We start from the raw sequence: 21181 nt of genomic DNA, 5'->3' as shown, positions 1-21181 counted from the left end.
AATGTGTGGATGGGATTAGCCAGAATCCCATCCTCTTCGCAGGTACTGTACCAAATCAGCCAAATTGCAGCGTTTATGCTACGTGGGGCCCCGTCCTAAGACAACTCATTTGAACCAGACCATTTTTTGTATCCAATTTTTTTTTTTATAATTTGGAACATAAAATTAATTATTAAAATCAACTAGTTAATCAAAAAAAACCTTGTTTTTCTTACTTTCGGCATTTTGTAGTGTTCAAATACAGAAATTTGCTCGTAAAATTGTTTATTGATCTTCTAAAAACGGATTTGTAATATTTATTCTCTGTGTTTATTTTTGCTTCTTAATACACGGAAACATAACGTCAAGGTTTGTCTTGGAAGCGGCCTACGGCTAGTAAAATTCTGCTAGGTTTACTAGCACTTTAGTCATTTAATTTTGTAGAAATGCACACAAGGTAAACTCAAGAACCAAGCAAGACTCTCCGTCCAAAGAACCCATATCAGATGCATGTGCAACCTCCATGGTATGCACATCATTGGAAGATGCCATATGTTCATACAGTAGTTATATATTAGTAGCATGAAAAAGACCAAAAGGTGGCTGTGCACCTTAGACTCCTGTTGACGGAGCGCACATTTGCATGCTTGGCTTGGCCAAGACACACCTGTTGGTGGCCAAGAACTAAGAATTGGGCATGTTTAAATTTGAAGGGGTTGTCCACTTTCACACTGATATTGAGAGACTAATGTTATTGTTTGTATAATAAATTATACAGTTAATTTTCTATATCAATTCCTCACAGTTTTTTTATATCTCTGCTTGATGTCATCCATCCTGCTTACTCCTAGTGGATGACAATCAGTCTATGGTCATTTGATTTACATCACTATACATCACATGACCATGGACTGTATATCACATAACCATGGACTGTTCATCACATGACCTTGGACTGTATATCACATAACCATGGACTGTATATCACATAACCATGGACTATACATCACATGACCATGGACTGTATATCACATAACCATGGACTGTTCATCACATGACCATGGACTGTATATCACATAACCATGAGAAATTGATACAGAAAATATATTTCAACATTGTACAACTTTTCATTATACAAACAATAACATTTGTCTCTTAAAATTGGTCTGAAACTGGACAACCCTTTAACCTGCCCAATCCTTCCTTCCGTGCCGCCATTCGGTAGAAATCTCAGTTTTCACCTGGAACAGCCTCTCGCTGCATCTTCTTCTGCCGCTGGCTTCAAATTTCTAGACATGCGCAGTAGACTCTGCCGTCGAGCCTTGGGCAGAGCCGACTGCGCAGGCCTGCGGCCTTTTTCTTGTGGCCGCTTACCCCAGTTTACTGTGTAAGGGCTAGTTCACACGTGAGTATAAGGGGAGGTTTTTGACAGCGGATTTTGCGTCCAAAGCCTCCCCTTATAATGGTGGTCTATGGAGACCGCCGGGCTTCTGTTCTCCGCTAGCGGTGAGCTGCTGCTAGCGGAGAAAAGAAAGGACATGTCCTTTCTTCAGGCGGAAGCCGCGCAGGCTCAGCCGCGCGGCTTCCGCCCCCGGCAGCTCCCTCCTATGTCGGCTCATTCATTTGAGCCGACAGCAGAGGGTTAAGCCGCGACAGCGATGGTCGCGGCGGCCGGGTTTTGACAAGAGAGAGACGCGGCTCGCCGCGTCTCTCTCTGTGTCAAAACCCGCGCAGGCAGTTCACGTGTGAACTAGCCCTAAGTGACCACAGGAAAATTGCTGCGGGCATGCGCAGTCGGCTTTGCCTGAGGCCTGATGGCAGAGCTGACTGCACATGTCTAGAAGTTTGATACTCAGCGCCGGAGGAAGACACAGCGAGAGGCCGTTCCAGGTGAAGATAGAGATGGCGCTGGATGCATTGCGGACACCCCCAGTGCTGTCTGAGTGCTGAGGACCGCCCTCAGTGCTGCGAGAGAACTCATTTGCATACCGAAGAAAACCAGGATTTCAACCGGACAGCAGCACGGAGAAAACATCTAAAGGTAGTAGAAGAATAGCCTTTCTTAAGGTTATTCCTATGTGTTAGGGACAATAAATTGCTTTTTAATGATTGAATCCCTTTAACGATTATTTTCTCTAAAAATACATGTTTTCCTACAGACCGATGGACCTATTTACATAATGGTTCCTCCTTTTAGAAAGCCTTTGCTGTGCCCATTCTTCACACTGCTCATTGTGATGACTACAAACTGCTCCGTTGTCAAAGATTATGTCTCGTATTTCCCCATAACTTTCACAAACACGAGTGTCATCACTATGGAAAGATTGTATTGCACCAATATGTGCTCAATGTTGTAAATTACATAAGCGATGTCCTGAGGTTTCCTTTGCTTTACTGTAATACCGTAGCTTAAGTCCAAGTCCCTTATTGGGATGGGAAATGTCAGGGTAACATGGCAAACATTCATCAAACTGCAGGAGACTGGACCTCAGTGGAATGTACATGACCGAATCAGTTTCCCAGAAAAATGACTTGATGATATGATGCTCACTTCCAGCCATTGAGTAAATGTTTTTAGGCCAAATCTGTCCAGATAAGTCCCTGTGTAATACAAAGGTGAAAGCCTTGTAGATTTGTTCTGACAGCTTGGCTGGCTATGGCTGTCCTTATCATATTGGGATCACTTACCTTTCATTTTTCAACCTGCCTTACAAAAATACAATTGTTGGATAGCAACAAAACTGTAAAATGTAAGCGATATGGAACAGAGGGATATGAGGATGTGTATGGCACAATGATCATTAAAGTAGAGGTTCATTTTGTGGTCTTCAAGATGTTATATAGGTCACCACCATTGGTGCTTACCTGGTACTTATATTCCAACTTGTGGCTGCTTGGTTGCTTTTTATCTCTGGTGCTAGTGTAGTGACTCCAGCTTAGCTACAATGTCTATTGGAATCTACTGGAGTCAGAAATCCATCTCTTACCTGTTGATTTCACATGTTCATGCTGATGTTCCCTGCCTACTTCTTCCCTCATGCTTTACAGCTGTTTCTCATTGGATGATAAATAGAAGTCTACTGTTACATCAGTAAAGCTGCCCATACAACTTCAATACCTGTCAGCTGAATGGCCATTGACAGCTGATCCTCCCTATGTCCTAAATATATCTTTGCCTCAGCCTAATGTGCATGTCTCTTGAGGCTCCCGTGGTAGTGGCTTATCTCCCATGAGATCAAAATGATCAGGCATATTGAAATTCAGCATGCTCTATCCTTCATTCTTCCAATATCACCTCTCAGAGAGAGTCAGAACATTCCTACACTCGTAAGATCCCACTGAAATTGATGGATTTGGCCAACTGTGTATGGTCTAATGTGTTTGGGCACCATAACCCTCACCAAAATATAGCATAGAGACCTCATTTCTACCGCAACAAGGCTAAAATGATGCTACATTTAGGAAGCACAGGCAACCAAAACAGCAAAGAGAACAAGCTATATCATATTGGTCATATATGGAGACTACTGATGCTTAAAAACAGGTCTTGGAGTCCCTCTAATAATTTGGACCTAGCACATAGGACAGGGCTAAATAAAGCCTTAAATCCAAGAACAATAATCTACTATAATATAAGAAAAACTTATACCAAGATGATCCTCGTGTGTTTTATTGTATGGCAAAGAAAATTGCAAAATGTAAAATATATAGAGTAACTATATAGGGAATTCGAGTCACTTAAGGTTCTGATCCTCCCCATACAGGAAAGTAGGAGAAAGAAATGGAGAACCACATGGGCTAGTAAATCTTTTTCTCTTGGGGCCTCCCCATCGGCACAGTTTATACCAACAATTAAACCAAAAATTAGGATTTTTTCCTAAACAAGAAATTACAATAAACACAAAAGAAATCAGTTCTGTTGCTAAAAGCCATTTCTATCTTCTAAACTATCCTTCCACTTGAGCCTCATTCACCACTAGGGGGCAGCGCACTATTGAGGCTCACCATACAGATTGAGAAGTCCACTGTAATGCACCCTTTTCTAAACATATTAATACATTTGTAGACTATTGGAAAATGTTGTATAAAAAAAATATAAAGATTTTAGGATTGTTAGCAAAATAAGGGCAGACTGACCATTTGGGCTATTGGGCACGGCTCAAGGGCCCAGCAATTTTGCAGGTGCCCCCACCACATACAGACTGTACCATAAATCTTTATATAGGTTATAGTTTATACAAGTTCATTGGTATTAAATTCTAAACTTTTGCTACTGTGATGCTCTCTATATAAATCCTCGACTCTCCCCTAGAATCTTATCATTTTACTAGAGTCAAGTCTCTCCAATAGACCACCTCCATACTGAGACTACATTTTCTGTGATTTATTCTCCATAGTAACCATCTTCTTTGAGGACAGTACTCTCCTAAATGACTACTTTTCATGCAGTTTTGGGTGGTTTTCTCAAAGACGTTTCACCGTATATATGTCTGTAAGATGGAGATTTGTAACCTTTTGTAAAAAAACGTAAATCTCTGCTGACTCTTTTAGTAAAGAAACATCTACAGTTTCTGGAACCTCAACCTTCAAGAATTAGAAATAGAACAGTCTTCATGCATCATCCAAAGACTGTAGTGTGGAGACGCTTCATGTATGGTAATGTCATAACTTAAGGGAGCCAATGGCAGATGTGACCATGTAATACATCGAGTGTGGAAGACTGGAGGCAGTGGACCAGCAATGAATTTTGAGTGTAAACATGTTACACTTTCCCCCCATTTTTTTGCATGTTTTTTTGAATACTAGGCATGTATTGGAGAACTCCTTAAGGGTGGATTCAAGACCAACACGACGAGGCACCGCGCTTACTCCAAATGGTGTAGAATCACACGTAGCATTATTTTGACCGATTAAAACACGCAACCCTTACACAGCGTTTTGGGGGTTTTCCCCTTTTTCAAGTGGGATACAATCAAACCAAAGTACCGAGGTCAATCAGGATCAGGGTGAAAAATCAGGAGGCCAATAGTCAGTTCAGGAGGGAATGTCTGGTCCAGAGTGAGAAGACAAGTGGTTTTCAGTTATCAAGCCAAGGGTTTGTTCCTAGAGATGACGTCAGAATCAGAAGAAAAAGGGTTTTCTGTTATCAAACCAAGGGTCAGGTCTCACAGATCATTATGAACTTGTGAAGCACAAAGAACCAGGTATGAAAACCAGACAACATACAACCAATCGAAGGCCTTTTTACAATATGCAGCGTTTTACAGTAATTACAAAGTGGATGAGATTCTTGTGAATACCAAGTCATCCACTCACCCTGATCCTGATTGACCTTAGAACTTTGTTTTGATTGCAACTCACTTGAAAAAGGGGAAAACCCAGAAATGCTGTGTAAGTGTTGTGTGTTTTAATCGGTCAAAATAAAACTACATGTGATTCCATACCATTTGGAGCAAGCGCGGTGCCTCATTGTGTTGGTCTTGAATCCGTCTATTTTTGTCCCTTGTGGATGTTAAGAGCTCCAGCTGCTGACAATATCTCCATTTCCCCTCCACCACACTATCGGACATTCTGGAACCCTTTCCTGAGCAGATAACGGCCATGCACTCGGTGCCTCACATCACTCTGTAATTCATCACCTTTAGGCTGGGACCCCACATTGCAGAAACGCACTGTTTTGGCTGCGTTTTACATTACCTGCAAAGTGGATGGGATTCTAGCTACTTGCATTCACACATTGCAAAAACAAAATTGCTGAAGAAATGCTGCAAATTTCTTTGACTAACACTGCAGAAAAAACACAATGCATTTCTGTCGCGGAAAAGACTTCCGCAGCTTTTTTGGGGCCTTAGCCCCTAAAAAAAGGGAAAAAATCTGTATTGTTATATTGCCCCTATCACTTGTTGCCCCTAGGCTCAGATAATTCTCAGCCTGCCCCTGATAGATAATCACCCCTGTGGATTGCCACAATCCACAGGACATCTTGAAACTTCACTTACCTTTCCGGCCGGCATTACCCTGGCTTGAGGGCTTATCTGTTACTGAACCTTCAACAAAATAAATATATCGAGATATTAGTGGTTGCAATTGACTTCTAGGTGGTAATATATATATTATTCTGCTCCCTACTTCATTATGTTAACAATGAGTGAATGCTTTGTCAGGCAATAAAATATGGAATACCAAATGCATCGGCAAGCGCCCACACCGAGCAATGCCCACACGAATCATGCGGACATGAAAGTAGATCACTATCTACTTTTCTGTCCAAATGTTCCGTGCGGACACCGCACAGAGAGCACACGGACCCCATTATAGTCTATGGGGTCCGTGTACTTTTTCCACAACAAGCCTTATCCATTTTCAGTAAATCCCACCCACCTGACATACAAGGCACAAAAACTGTCATAAAGTGTCTATTATAGTTAATACGTAAGATAAAAAGCATGTACAATGGTTTTTTGGCACATTTTCAACAGTAAATCTACCCCAATGATCTTTCATTGTATCATATACTGTATATATAGACTTTCCTCCATTACCATGAACAAATACAATATTCATGTAGAGAGCAAATTAAATCTAACAGCTGATCCAAAGTTATGACCTCCTAGATCTTGGCGGACCTAACGGTGATTCTACCGGGTCTAGATTTCAGGCATCATTTACACTAGCTTTAAAGCATCAATGATAATACTGTCAGGGCCGATGGCCCAGCACCCAGGACTCCCTCGCCAGGCCGCCATTTTTGGAAAGCGATGAAGGTCACATAAACTCTCCAGATGTCTTCATTAACATAATCCTTTAAGATTTGCATCTTTTTTCCAATGGATTATAATCCCAGTTATTTGATCTGATTTATGGAAAGGGGTTTGCTCAAGTTTAAAAGTTATTCCTCATACAAAACTATCTGAATGGAAGGTTTCCGACGACTGATCAGAAGAACAAGGGCTCTGGTATCTCATCTGGTTTTCATACCTGAACATGTTGGTGTTTTGTTCTGTACGGAGGAGCCACTTACAGGTTTACCATCCGAAGTAACACACCAGCAATATCCGGTAAAAGTGTGACATTGCACCTGCCAAAAAAATAATTTGATGACATTAATGATATATTTCTGCATAAACATCCCATTCTTCATGGCATAGAGACAGAACAATCATAGTATATACCTAAAGCTTCATGTATGTCCTTAGAACTTCTATAGAGATGCATTGTTGAATTACATATTACAAAACGATTTCTTCAGAGTACAGGCCAACAATATTACAGGAAAGCTGCATTACAATAATCGAAATCTAAAACTATTCCCAAATAATAATGTGTTAATTTTTAACAAAATGTTAAATGTAAAAAAGTAATTGTAAAAAATAATTTTATATATATATATATATATATATATATATATTTAAATATTTAATTCCTTCCATTTTCCATATGAACTGTATGTTATAGTTAAAGGATGTCTGAAATCTTTACAATTTATAGGACCATATACCAGAAGAGGGACTCCTAGTGATACGGTTGTCTATACTGTTAGGAGTCCGATTACAGTACAGAAGAGTATGTCGCTGGTAGACGGGGACTAGCATCGTAGATAACTGAAGAACAGGCTGAGAAATCTAGCGAACACACGGACCGAGTTTCACCTGTGAAACTTGGTTATCTGAATCTAGCCTAAAGCTAAAGCCCCACGTAGTAGGCCACAACGAAAAAGCCATGCAGGAAAAACCGCAGCATTCACAGAAAGTGGTTTCCTCTGCAGACTTTCTGCCTCTATTATACATATAGGGAAACTGCCGATGTTTCTATAGGTATAATTGAAATGCTGTTATTTCCAAAATAATAATGGTTTTGGAAATCGCAGTGTCTATGTTGTCCATATTTTCCCGCACTGTGTGGATGGGATTCACTGCAAATGAAGGCACTTTGGTTTGGTCATCCACTTTTTATTCACTTGACAGACTCACTACATCTTTGGGTAGTTTGGTTGTTAATGTTAATGGTGGGATCATTTGTTGGAATTATCCCATCATCACCTGCACAGCTTTATGATGGTCATCTGAAATCTAATGTCTATGGCTGGCTTTAGGCTATATTCCCAAGTTTCATTTCCATGCAGTACTGGAATCCAAAATCAGAAGTAGAATAAAAACTAAGAGAGGTAATATTTGTCCTCTATAACAGAGGACCCCAGCGACCGGGCCAAGGACCAGTACCGGGCCATTTATCACTTGGTGCCGGGCCGGCCCAGTCATCTGGGATCTCTGTCTTTCTACTAGGTGTCGTTGAAGCTCCTCCATGCTGTGTGTAATACATAGCATAGGAGCATCGGCAGACACCTGCTACAGAACCAGTTTTAGGCCGCGGTTCCACGGGCCAGAAATGCTGTGATTTGCCCACGGCGGATTCCGCGTCAAAATCCTGAGCAAAAAACCCTGTCTGAACTCAACCTTATAGTAATAGTGGTCCCCAGTTAATAACATTACCTGTGTGTGGAGGGGACTGTTATTAACTGTTTCAGTTATAGTAACCCTAATATTTCCAATTCCTGCCCTGTCAAAACCCCACCCCCCCCAAAGCCCCGCACCTGCAAGGCCACGGGAAAATTGATCTACACGTAAGTGGGTTTTGGTAGAAAAAAGTTTGGGGACCGCTGCTCTATTGTTTTTCTCCTTTTGTGATCTTCCCAAAGCAAACCCTGAATATGTGAATATACATTAACACCCCAAATTGCGGAAACACAGCTTTTTTTATTGCAGATTTTGCTGCAGTTTTTTGAGCCAAAGCCAAGAATGGCTACCAAAGGAATGGGAAATATATAGGAAGTTCTTCTAATTCTACCATCTTCTCAATCCACTCCTGACTTTGGCTCAAAAAATGCAGCAAAATCTGCAACAAAAAAAGCTGCATTTCCTCAATTTTTTGTAAAATAATAATGCAGAAGAATAGAAAAAAACGCACTAAAAACACTTGTAAAAAGCCAATAAGGGAGACTTGAAATTCCTTGCATTTTTTACAAGCCAAAATATGCAGGGAAAAAAACTGTGAATGAAGTAGGCCTTATGGCTTTTTTAGTATTTTTTTTTCTTTCGGAAGGATTTGGGGCTAGAATGATACATATAGATGTTTGCTGGGAGGCAACAGGAGACAATATAATAATGTGTAAATACCAAGCATGTTGGTTGGCATAAAAGTAGCATTACAGTAACTTGAAGTGACTGCTGTACCTCCTTATCGGGAACTTCTTACCATGACAATGCAGTCTAAGGTGTATGCAGCACCTTACAGAGCAGGAGGAGCTCAGCAGCCTGATAAATAGTGTTGTGGGTAATGTTTCATAGGGAACTTGTCATCTATCCATTTATTTATTGCAGGCCACAGGTTACAAACAATATGGGAAAAAGAAAGGTTCTCTCTGCTGCCAAAAAGCATCAAATAGCGCAATGCCTTTGAAAAGTTATGAAAATATAACCTATTTCACAAAAACTTAAGCGCAGTTACTGTACTGTGAAGAGATTTGTGGCTGATTCAGAGCACAGACTGGTTCATGCAGATAAAGGCATAATGAGAAGGATTATTGCTGTACAACTTCATCACATTAAGAAAGCAGCTGTAACATAGATTGTAAGCTCTTGCGAGCAGGGCCCTCAGTCCCATTGTGTGAAACGACTTTCTTTGTAATGTATCTTTCTGTCTGTATTTGAACCCTACAAATTGTACAGCGCTGCGGAATATGTTGGCGCTATATAAATAAAATTTATTATTATAACATACCATTACACAGCAGCAAACTGGTATTTGAAGCTGCTGGTGCATCTGGAGTCCCAAGAACCTCAAAGTTTAAGATCAGCCAGAAGTTTGCAGTTGTTCATAAACCTACTACTCAGCCACCCCTAAATACACACAAAAACAGTTGTAGTGGGCACAAACATACATCTTGTTTACTGCTGAGTACTGTGGGACCCTGGATGGTCCAGATGGATGGAGTAATGGATGGTTGGTGGATGACCACCATGTCTCAACAAGGCTGCAACATCAGCAAGGAGGTGTTGGTCATGTTTTGGGTTGGAATCATGAGGCGAGAGCTGATAGGCCCCTTTAGGGTCCCTGGAAGTGTGAAAATGACCTCTGCAAAGTATATAGAGTTTCTGACTGACCACTTTCTTCCATGGTACAAAAAGAAGAACCCTTCCAAAGCATAATCATCTTCATGCACCATCCCATGCAGCAAAGAATACCCTACACAGGATTGTATTGCAAAACCAGCCAAAAATAAATCATGCTTCAGAATTTGCTGTCCTTGAATAATGCTTGGACACTCAGCTGCAAAAATTGCAATTGTTTGTCTGAGCCCATAGAAATGACTAGGACCATAGTTTTATATGCACTTACGGTCATATGCTTGAGGTCTATGTGTTCTAGGTGCTCATACGTACGCCTTCTGCTTGCTTTATGTGTGGCGGCTGTAGTGATTCTTTTTTTCACCCTCTTGGCTGTCTCCACTATAATGTTCCTTTTTTATCTCCTATGTAGTAATCTGTTCCCCATGTAGATATACAACTCCCCTGCAAATACTAAAAGAAGTAATCTGATGCTCCCCGAATGATGTGACATAATAGAGGCCAGAATCGCTTCAGCCAAAATATATCCAGATTGAGGATCTTTTTAACTCTTTTAGTTCTGCATGACCATATACAGTATATTGTGGCAGAAAATGTTTAGCAAAAAATATATAAAGCTTTATTTAAATACATTTTAAAACATATATAAGACAGAAATAATGAATGGGGTGATACAACCAAACAGAACAATGAAGGCCCAAGATGGAATACTAATGGTTGATGATGAATAAATGACACTTACATTACATATATATAAGGATATGTAAAACATCCATAGTTTCTAAAGTGCATATATAACATACATAGTTTTTTAAAGTGCAAATATTCTGTGAAATAACATGATACCAAGTAATAAATTACCTAAGAGTGGACCTTCATGTAGTGAACGCGCCCCGACGCGCGTTTCGCCACTACCGTGGCTTCGTCAGGGGGAAAAAACATCTTTTTTCCCCCTGACGAAGCCACGGTAGTGGCGAAACGCGCGTCGGGGCGCGTTCACTACATGAAGGTCCACTCATAGGTAATTTATTACTTGGTATCATGTTATTTCACAGAATATTTGCACTTTAAAAAACTATGTATGTTATATATGCACTTTAGAAACTATGGATGTTTTACATATCCTTATATATATGTAATGTAAGTGTCATTTATTCATCATCAACCATTAGTATTCCATCTTAGGCCTTCATTGTTCTGTTTGGTTGTATCACCCCATTCATTATTTCTGTCTTATATATGTTTTAAAATGTATTTAAATAAAGCTTTATATATTTTTTGCTAAACATTTTCTGTGGCAGTGCGCTTTTTTAGCATAGTGTTCTATTTACATTGCTTTGCCAATCTTTGCCCTATATTTAGTCGTGTATACCATATATATTGTGTATCCTTGTATCTCTGTGTGTGGTTAATAATACCTCCAATGCTGTAGTATGGCCCTGCATCGGATGCTGAAAATTGTGCGCACACTTTTATATTAATTAAAAAGTGTCTGTCATATCTTGCAGTTATTCCTTAGGACAGGGGTAGGCAACCTTCAGCCCTCCAGCTGTTGTAAAACTACAACTCCCAGCATGCATACTTACTCTGCTGTACTTGGAACTCCTATGGAAGGGAATGGAGCATGTTGGGAGTTGTAGTTTTACAGCAGGTGGAGTGGCCAAGGTTGCTGACCCCTGCCTTAGGGTATATGCATGCATTGCATTTGTCTGATTTTTTATTTTTTTTTAAAAAGCAAAATTCTGTTTTTTACTCAATTGCTTAAATCACAGCATTTTGCATTTGTTTAGTGTCTGACTTTCTGTGCATCTGGCCTTATTTATGTGTCTTGTGCTGTGGGTTTCAAGCCTGTCAATTATTGCTGCAGGTCCGGCTTCAGTTTTCAACCTTTGAATTGCAAAGTGGCTGAGGGCAGGACCCCATGTTACCGAAATGCAGAATTTTCCACTGTGGCAAAAAAAGTTGCATTTTACCTGCAAAGTAGATGGGATTCAGGGTGGAAATGCTGCAATTTCAAAAAAGTTTGCGTTTTTGTAAGTCACAGCATGTCAATTATACCTATGTAAATGCTGGTGTAGGTACATAGTCCAGTCACATTAATGTGACCACCGCCTACTTTTGATGTAAACGTTAAATAACCAATCGCAGAAGGCACGTGTCATCAGCCGTCTGGGTGCACGCATCATTGTGGAAGGCAAGATGGTTGTATGTATGCAAAATGCTTTTCCTCAGTATGATGGCATCTACCAGCAGGACAATGAGACGTGTCATAAAGCTCGCAGTATACGTGCGTGGTCGAGGAGCACCAGGATGAGTTCACCGTACTCCCTTGACCAGCAAATTCCCTGGACTTGAACCCAATCAAGAATCTGTGAGATCCCCTCGATCAGGTTGTTCACACCATGGATGCTCAACCGCGTAACCTAGTGCAGCTGGCCACAGCACTGGAGTTGGCATGGCTCAACATCCCAGTGATCATCATCACAACATCCCTTCTCTTCCTGCACGTCTCGCAGCGGTCCGCTCTGCCAAAGGTGGTTATTCTGGATTTTGACAGGTGGTCACATTAATGTGACTGGACTGTGTATATAGGTATAATAGAGGCAAAAAGTCTGCAGAGGAAAACTGACAATGTGTTTCCAGTATGGTCTATTCCGCAGCGTTTTTCATCTGCAGCTCCCTACATGGGGCTTTAGCCTGAAATTCGAAGCAAAACCTGCTTTTGACTGTTTCTTGACATGACCCGTTCGGTTATGGAATGTCCACTATGGACATCTTGCAGCAGATCCGTCCCTGGCCTTACATACTTTTAGCTTCATACCTGTGTCATACACAAAAGATTATAAATGACAGGCCAGAAAAAATCCACCAAAAAAAAGATCACTATAGTCAAATGTTATCTAATGTGCATGGATAGTTTAAAGGGATGACAACAAGGTCCAGTTCTCCATGAAGCAGCGGCGCTCTTGTCCCTGGGCTATGTCACTTCTTCTCACTTGCATGATGATGAGCTGTTATACCCGGCACAGCCCACGGACAGGAATTGGCCATTTTTAGAAGGGGTGAAGCTGTTATGTCCCTTGGATAGTTACTTAACATTGTGCCGCTTGTTATAGACATCTAATGCCCAAGTCATGAAAAATATTGTTGGAATAGAGGACGGTAATATTTCTTAGAAATGCCTCAATGATGGCTGTCAGTTTTGAAACTTTTTCTTTTCTTTTTTTTTTTCATTTTTAACCAAATTCCTGAATTCCATTGACAGCAAAGCAATCGGTCTCCCCGAGGTGGCAAGGAATTTCTCGATACTTTATGATGTCTTTCTGAGATTGTGAATATTTTACATAAGATGTGATCTTCAGGCAATTACAATCTCAGCAGTGACTGTTTGCTTTGGGTTCGGCTCACTCGCAAGGCATTCATTTCTACCTAATGCCAAAATCACATGTGAGATGGCCAAAACTAACAGCATTTCTTACATGTTTTCTTCTTGTCCATCGCTCAAAAGTGTCTATACATATAAATCATTTTTTATTTCTACATAACCATACTGTGATTGAAATATGTTATTATTCAGTACTACTATGCTGCGAATACACAGCCAGCTCCATCCATAGGCATAGTATTGTGTTGAATAATGTAGATTTTCATTAAAGGTGGTTATACTCCTTGGACTATTGTTTCTTTGGTCCCCCAACGGCAAGATGATCACGGGGTGTCTTGCTGCTGGGACCTCAAGTGCTTGACAGCAAATGTGCTCAGGAGCAAATGTTAGATTTCACTGCAGTGCCACCACAAGGGAACAAAAGCATTACATAGTTCTCAAGTCTATAGGCTGATTTATCATAACTCCTATGCCAGTATTCTTATATAACTGAAAAAGTCGCAATTTTTGCAAAAATTGTAATTTGTGTTCATTTTGAGCCCAACTCGCCACTTTCAAAATGGAGGGGTCTTGACAAATTTCTTAGCGTCTGTTCACACAGAGCTTTTTGGCAGTGGATTTTGATGCGGAGTTCGCCTCAAATTCCACTGCTAAAAATGGCTTCCATTGACTTCAATGGGAGCCGCTTGCTTCTTTTTTCCGCTAATTAGTAGCAGAAAAAAGAAGCAAGCTGCCCTATCCTGCTGCGGATTCCGCGTCTGACTCAGCCACGGTGTTCGCAGTGTGAGGCTACCTCCCAATTAGGTCCATTCATTCGGGCATAATCCGGAGCTGAATGTCGCAACGGGATGCCGGCATCTCGTCACGGTTAGCCGCGCGGTATGTTCACATGTGGAATGCAAATTACAGCTCAAGCCAGATGAATGGTGCAAGTTATGGCTGCCCCTGTGTGCTGGTAGGACAGGAGGAATTTTTAATTAGCCAAATTATTTACACATGGCTGGCCCTTATAAGAGGGCACAGAGACCCTCCCCCTGCGTGTTAGTACAAGAGTATAATATACAGACAACTTTATATATATAATCTGCACAGCGCCACACCTCCCATGAGGCAAACTGAAGCGACCACTTCAGGCAGCTGCAACACTCAGGAAGGCCAGGGCTGGTATCACGGGTAATATATCAGATATGGCCGGCTTTCAGGGGGTCCCTGGGTCCCAAATGTGCACAAAATCTCCCTTTTTGATGTCCCCGATTACCCGCCCCCACTCTGATATCTGACAATGACAACAGACAACCAGGCTTCGGGGGTAATCGTTGCTCTTTTTACTAGCAGGACGAGTTGATACAAATATACAGATGACGGAGTGATTCTTCACATACAATACAGCGATCTTTATAGACAGTGTCCACTTAATCAGGTGATGGAGCTTTGAGCAAGAATACCTTGGGCTTGGTTAACTCGTAGTTGCTTGGGAAGTTAAACTTGTATATACTTGTAAGGATGGCCTATATCCAGAGGGTTAGACCTCAACAAAGCTGGGTACACGTATATAGAAGAGGAGATACAAGTTGTCGACGGCAGGAAACCCTCAATTTCCGTCGGACTAGCTATGGGCTCCTTAAATATAGATTTGTCCCAAAGACTTACTTGAATAGAGAGATGCGTGTGGAGTTCCCAGATGTATGGATAACAGGACGGCCTACTCGTAGAGACGTGGAGCTTCAGAGGAAAACACTCTCTGAGGAAAATCTTGGAGGCAGAGGAAAAGACATCTCTGCTTGGAGATTCAGAAGAAAGTATTCTCTGAGAAGAATCTTGGGTACAGAGGAAAAGACGTCTCTGTTACAATTTCCCGGAGACTTAGCTGCCATTTTTACAGCTTCCCATGTGCTCAGCTCCACACCAAAGACAAAAGACCAAAAAGTTCCCAACCCCCTCTCTAGAGAGGGCGGTCACTCAGCTCCGCCTCCAGGCCAGCCAAGCTCCCTTGAGTGGTCCTGGAGATCACCTAATTATAATGGACACTCCCTTTACAGTGCCAGCTCAAATTACATTACAATGGTAAATATAGGCAGGTGTAGTACACAAAAACATCCACAAGATGGCGCATTAATAGAACCCCTGTGTGCTGGCTCTGGAAAAATAGAAATGAAGGAATGAAGGGGGAGTAAATGCTTTACCTTATATGCAAATGTCCATATCATCTTGGTCTGCAAGGACTATAAAAGGGAATTGGACTAGCAGTACCGGGACATTACACAGCGCTATGTCAGGAGCCCAGGGAGGGCGGCATTTTTGATTACCTAAGCCAGTCCAGGACAAGCTGGACTGGCTTAGCACCGAGCGGTGGTTTGGGGAGGCCACTGGAGAAGCGCTGCTCAGGCAGAGAGCAGGTCCTCTCCGTGCCTGCTCTCTGCCTGCGAACGGCACTAAGCCCCCCCCCTCCCTCCGCCACGGTGCGGCTTTCTGTAGTTCGCCTCGGGTGAAGAAAGGGGTAGGTTCACCCCTGAATCTGCACCAGAAAGATGCTTCTGCTCATGATGCTCCTGCAGGAGCAGAGGTAGCAGGTACTCAAGGAAGGTAGCCATCTCTAGGAGGCGAGTAGCCGAGTCAGGCAGGTGCCGGTACTGTATACGCAGAGCTATTTTGCGGCGGCCGCAAAATAGTGCCGCGTATACGGTACTAGCTCCCATTGAAAACAATGGGAGCGTATACGGCCCGCAAAAGCTCCCGCGCCGTCTACGTACCACATTAAGTGCCATAATACATTGTGTGAACCCGGCCTAACACAGACAGGCACATACAGGCCATCGCAATAGACGTAAGTGCTCGGACTATGCACTAAGCAAGAAGGGAAGCTGAAAGCTCCCACACAATTTCCATGTCTGTGACTGTAACCCACGCTACTCTGCGGCACCGATAAGTGCGCACCGGCACTGACAAAACACAACGGAGGGAAGCTGACAGAGTGCCCGTAGCAAAAAAATATCAGTGCTTTTAGTTTGCACTAACTACAGAGGAAAGCTGGAGAGGACTCAGCTTACCATACTGGGCAGTGAATGAGCTGTAACACAGCTGAACAATCAGACACCCTGCAGAGCAGGTAAGACAAAACCTAAATCTTTCTCTCAGATAGAAAGAAAAGGGAAAGAAGAAGGGTTAACAGAGTACTATACAGAAAAGGACCTATCCAACCAACTTCTACAGAAGTATCAAATGGATAAAAGGATCCGCGCTTACCAACCGTAGTTCTTGTTGCATTCGTTTATTAAAGCCTCACACACAACGCGTTTCGAAACCGGAAGCTGGTTTCTTCTTCAGGTGCACAAAGGACAAAGGGTTAACAGACACCTTCTTCCAACCCCTACAGGAGGCCACAGGGCCTTCTCACCACCTGTCCGGTCACACAGGACAGAAAAAAACACGCGGGGGGGGGGGAGGGTCTCTGTGCCCTCTTATAGGGGCCAGCCATGTGTAAATAATTTGGCTAATTAAAAATTCCGCCTGTCCTACCAGCATACAGGGGCAGAAAATACCCCCCATATTGTGCCGCTGGTGGGACGACAGGGAATGCCAGTTCCAGACTATGCAGCTTTCAATTCTTGCACACAGGGCATCTTGTGATCCTGAGGCCAGCACACAAAGAGATCAAGACTGGTGCACAAACTCAAAAAGTGATCCCAATGGGTTTTTTCTTCAATGCATGGACATGACAATTGAGAGGTTTGCTCTGTAGCCGCTCTTCTGTATGGCCAAAGCTAGGCCGACAATGTGACTTGTGGTCACATGACATTAAGATTGCAAATATGATGTTGCCACTCAACCTAATATACTGTACATAAATGTCATCTCCCAGAGGTCATTTGCTTGACTTGTACAATCTGGTCTATTTCTTTGTCTCTAAAGTATTTATAAAAAATTGGCCTAACAGAATATGTTGAGACAATATGATGAAAGTGCTGACAATCCGGCTGTGTATATCTCCAGTATCTTTACATTGAGATTACATTCCATTTCCAATGGTTTGGACTATATAGATGTGTTCAGCTGTATGCCACATTCTCCGTTGTTGTATGATTTACTGGATATTTGTGAGTGTTTCTTGATTCAGGACCCTCCTAGTAGAAGAATGTTGTACTCTGTTCCTAACAATCCAGAGCATTGTATGAATGTTCTTCTGCTCCACCTAGATCATGTGCTAATGAATAATACAAATAACACTACCTCATTCTACAGGAATACTAACGTGGACCACACTGATCTTATATAAGTGTACTTCATGTTGTGCCCCTCTGCATTATCTTGGAAGGAATCCTCAGTGCTGTCGAGGCACAGACATCAGAAATCCCTTATACAGAAAACAGTACACGGGGCTTGTGCATTCCAATATCTCTTTCTAGAGAATCCCCTCATGTCTCCAATTACCCAAAAGTAATCATGAGCCATGATATTCATTGTTGGAAGTAGTTCTGTAATTATTGTAAGATATTGTGGGCCACTGCTAGACATGGGGCCCGCAGGCTGGTACTGTTGGAACATGCTCATCAATATGTTAAGCATGCGCAGGGTATGGGGATGCCAATGGGCAGCCATTAAGCCATTCCTTCTATTTCCTTCCAACAGTCACTATTTTTTGCTGTCAAAATAATCCTTAGTGAAATGTATAAAGGCCTGCCAAAAACTTTGCTCGCAGCCCCTTGTCAAAACCAAGAAAATGCCAGAAGAAGATATGAAACTCATTGTTAATCTACCATATGGCTATTGGGGATACTGTAATAACAGTAAATCCAATAATATACAATTTCTTACATATTAGAGGAGTATATCAACATGGCCCAGGATGTCACCCCAGCCCTGCAGGTAGAGAGGTTACAGTCACCCAAGATATCACCTTTTTCTCAATATGCATAATAAGTTGATGTTGTTGCATATAGCTCATTTGCATATTACCAAAACCAGCAACAGAGGCAGTGATTTACAAGGGGGAAAGACAATTTGATTCAGATGACCCTAACCGATCTACGGGGTTTATATGCTGGGTTTTGGTGACAGACTGTGCCTTATTGTGGGCCCTATGGGAAAAATTAAAATAAGTTCCCCCACTGCTTGTTTTGGCATTACAGATAGCCTCCTCCCCTTCTTTTCTATCCTGGGACAAGAGGGTCATCATCTGAAAGTCTCTTACTATCCCTTTAAAGTGAGCTCCAGGCATAATAATAGTTATGTCTAATAAAAGTCCCTATCTTGTTAACAAACTTTTGATCTGTCAAAGTGTCGTGTCAGACATTATAATCAATGAGGGAGTGCCCCATATTCCTGCTCAGCTCTCCTTGTCTACGGACAATCTAGGAATCTCTACACCATTGCAGAACTGAGCACAGCTGATCAAAGGTAAAGGGAGCACTCAGCTAAGGCTTAGATCAGATGCTTTTTTTGGTCCGGAATCTGAGGTAGACCAAAAAAACGGTAGCTGTGTAGTGCACCGGCATCCAGTCGCGGCACTCCGCTCTGGATTAGGGCCAAATCAATGGTCCTAGTCGGGAGGGAGTGTCTTCACGTGGACATCCGAGGCTGAACCGGAAATCCACCTGAAGAATGAGCATGTCACTTCTTCTTTCCGGGAGCCGAAACAGACAGCTCTCAGAAAAAAGAAATGACCGGCTCCCATTGATTTCAATAGGAGCTGTTTTTTTTTTTGGTCATGATTTCGAGGAGGATTCTGACTCAAGATCCTGACCAAAAAACTCTGTGTAAACTCAACCTAAGCATTCCAGCCTCTTTGTTTTACTGGTCGGTGGGAGTCTCAGCACCTGGTCCTTCACAGATCAAAACTTCTGACATGTCACTGTGACATGTCAGAAGTTTTCTGGGGGCCACATGGTGGCTCAGTGGTTAGCACTGCAGCCTTTTAGCACTGGAGTCCTGGGTTCGAATCCTGCCTAGGGCAACATCTGCAAGGAGTTTGTATGTTCTCCCAATGTTTGCATGGGTTTCCTCCAACACATACTGATTGGGGGGGGGGAGGTTCCCTTTAAGGGTGAGGTATGACAAAAGTTCTCAGATCTGGGGCCTATGATAACAGAACAGTTCCTGTTTGTGGCTCAGCCTCAACTGTACTATCGATGGGGGCCATGGAAAATATGGACTGCATATGGATGCCCTCTATGTGCCATCCATACAATCATGTGCATCATATACATGGGATCTAAGTGGTTCCTGCACACAGTTTTAAAGAAACAAGTTAGTAGGGTCAGCCTTACCAGTGAGTAGGGAAAGGCATGGGGTGAGAAATTTAAGACATGAACGTGAAAACTCAAAACTGTCTCTACAATGAGCAGAGGGACATATTATCTCTAAATTAGGGTTTCATCCAATACTGTAGATCCCTGGTATATATAGTAAATCAGCTGTAATGGTGATACGTAAAGCCAACTCTTTGTTAGGTCTCCTAAATATCCTTTCCAATTTTGCTTTAACAAGAGATGAAGGCTGGAAATTCAATCTGGGTGGTCAACCACTGCTGGAGTAGCCAAGATAAACCTCCATACAATGCAAATAGATTTCTATGTCTTAAAACTAACATTTTATCCTCCACCAAATACCTACAATAATATAATCATCTAACACTAACAAACGCCAAGGCAAAAATAATGATATAATGTACTGCTGGGCAGTTCAGCTGAGCACACGATCCTCGTACATAATGTTATTGTAAGCTAGCCTGCTCTTCATTGATGCTTACCGCTCTTTTATGATCACGCTGTGGTCTACCTTAAAACGCTTTTTGGTAAATTATATTATTTTCTGTTAATGACATAATAAATATCGCCATGAATATGAATTACGACGTAATTGCTTCTGTAGCCTTGCAGCAAAGGCTCAACTATGTCTAAGTCATCTCAGATTTTCCTCTGAGACGTATAAATATTGATATCTCCCATTGGAAATACCAGGGTGTTTTTTGAGAGATCACTAAGCTGGACACAAAATATTCGTGTTGTCACCAGCTCAGCAAGATTTGCTGCTGTAACGTTGCCTTATGTAAACAGCGCTGTGCGGTTCCCTACATATCACTAAGCTAGTGTGTCTGTGCGAAAACCAAGTCTTTCCAAAAGTCTGTCTGTGGTTTTAATCCTGTGGTGTTGAATGGTACGTGATGGGTTACACATGCTGGAAGGGTCTAGGAAAATGAATGTATAATTAGCTCGAGGGGGGTATATGATAAATATAGATCTCTCCAACATCAACATGTTGGACTAAACCAGACACAAGACCAAACTAATTACCATGGCATCTCAAGTGTCCCATGTTTTCTTATGTGCTACCAAAGCAATAGGAGAGAGTCTACTGTAATACCTCATGTTCAGAAGCCTGGGGTGGTCCTATAATGAGGCAGTTGTCCTGGTTAACAAGACCCGAGGAGCAGCCAAGCACTTGGAATCTGCTTAGACTTTCAGTATTTTTGAAGAATTAAAGAGAGTCGACCACCACCCAAATCACTTCTAATCTACTTGCTCTCAGATGGGCGGTTAGTGACATATTGAATATTTTTGTGTCAAATGTCATTCTTGTTTGTGTCAAATGTCATTCTTGTTGTTGAGAAAATGACATTTCAATCCGCATCCAAATAATCTGTTTGGTGCACCCGGGGTGTGACTGTGTCTGCTGGAGTAACTGTTGCCTCTAGGTC

General features: G+C 42.0%; 1 protein-coding gene across 3 annotated transcripts in view; it reads right to left on the bottom strand.

Annotated features, from left to right (window-relative positions):
* Positions 1 to 21181, bottom strand: part of SMOC1 (SPARC related modular calcium binding 1) — a 130820-nt gene that overhangs the window by 46337 nt on the left and 63302 nt on the right. For all 3 annotated transcript variants that reach the window (XM_075282893.1, XM_075282894.1, XM_075282895.1), the window contains exons 4-5: positions 6958 to 7057; positions 5979 to 6026 (exon numbers count right to left, since the gene is read on the bottom strand). In XM_075282893.1, the coding sequence (XP_075138994.1) occupies positions 5979 to 6026; positions 6958 to 7057 (148 nt within the window). The remainder of the gene's footprint in view (positions 1 to 5978; positions 6027 to 6957; positions 7058 to 21181) is intronic.

Source organism: Leptodactylus fuscus, chromosome 7, assembly GCF_031893055.1.
Source record: "Leptodactylus fuscus isolate aLepFus1 chromosome 7, aLepFus1.hap2, whole genome shotgun sequence".
Lineage (NCBI taxonomy): Eukaryota > Metazoa > Chordata > Amphibia > Anura > Leptodactylidae > Leptodactylus > Leptodactylus fuscus.
Note: the sequence above shows the minus strand (reverse complement) of the source record. Positions and strands in the feature narration are given on the sequence as shown.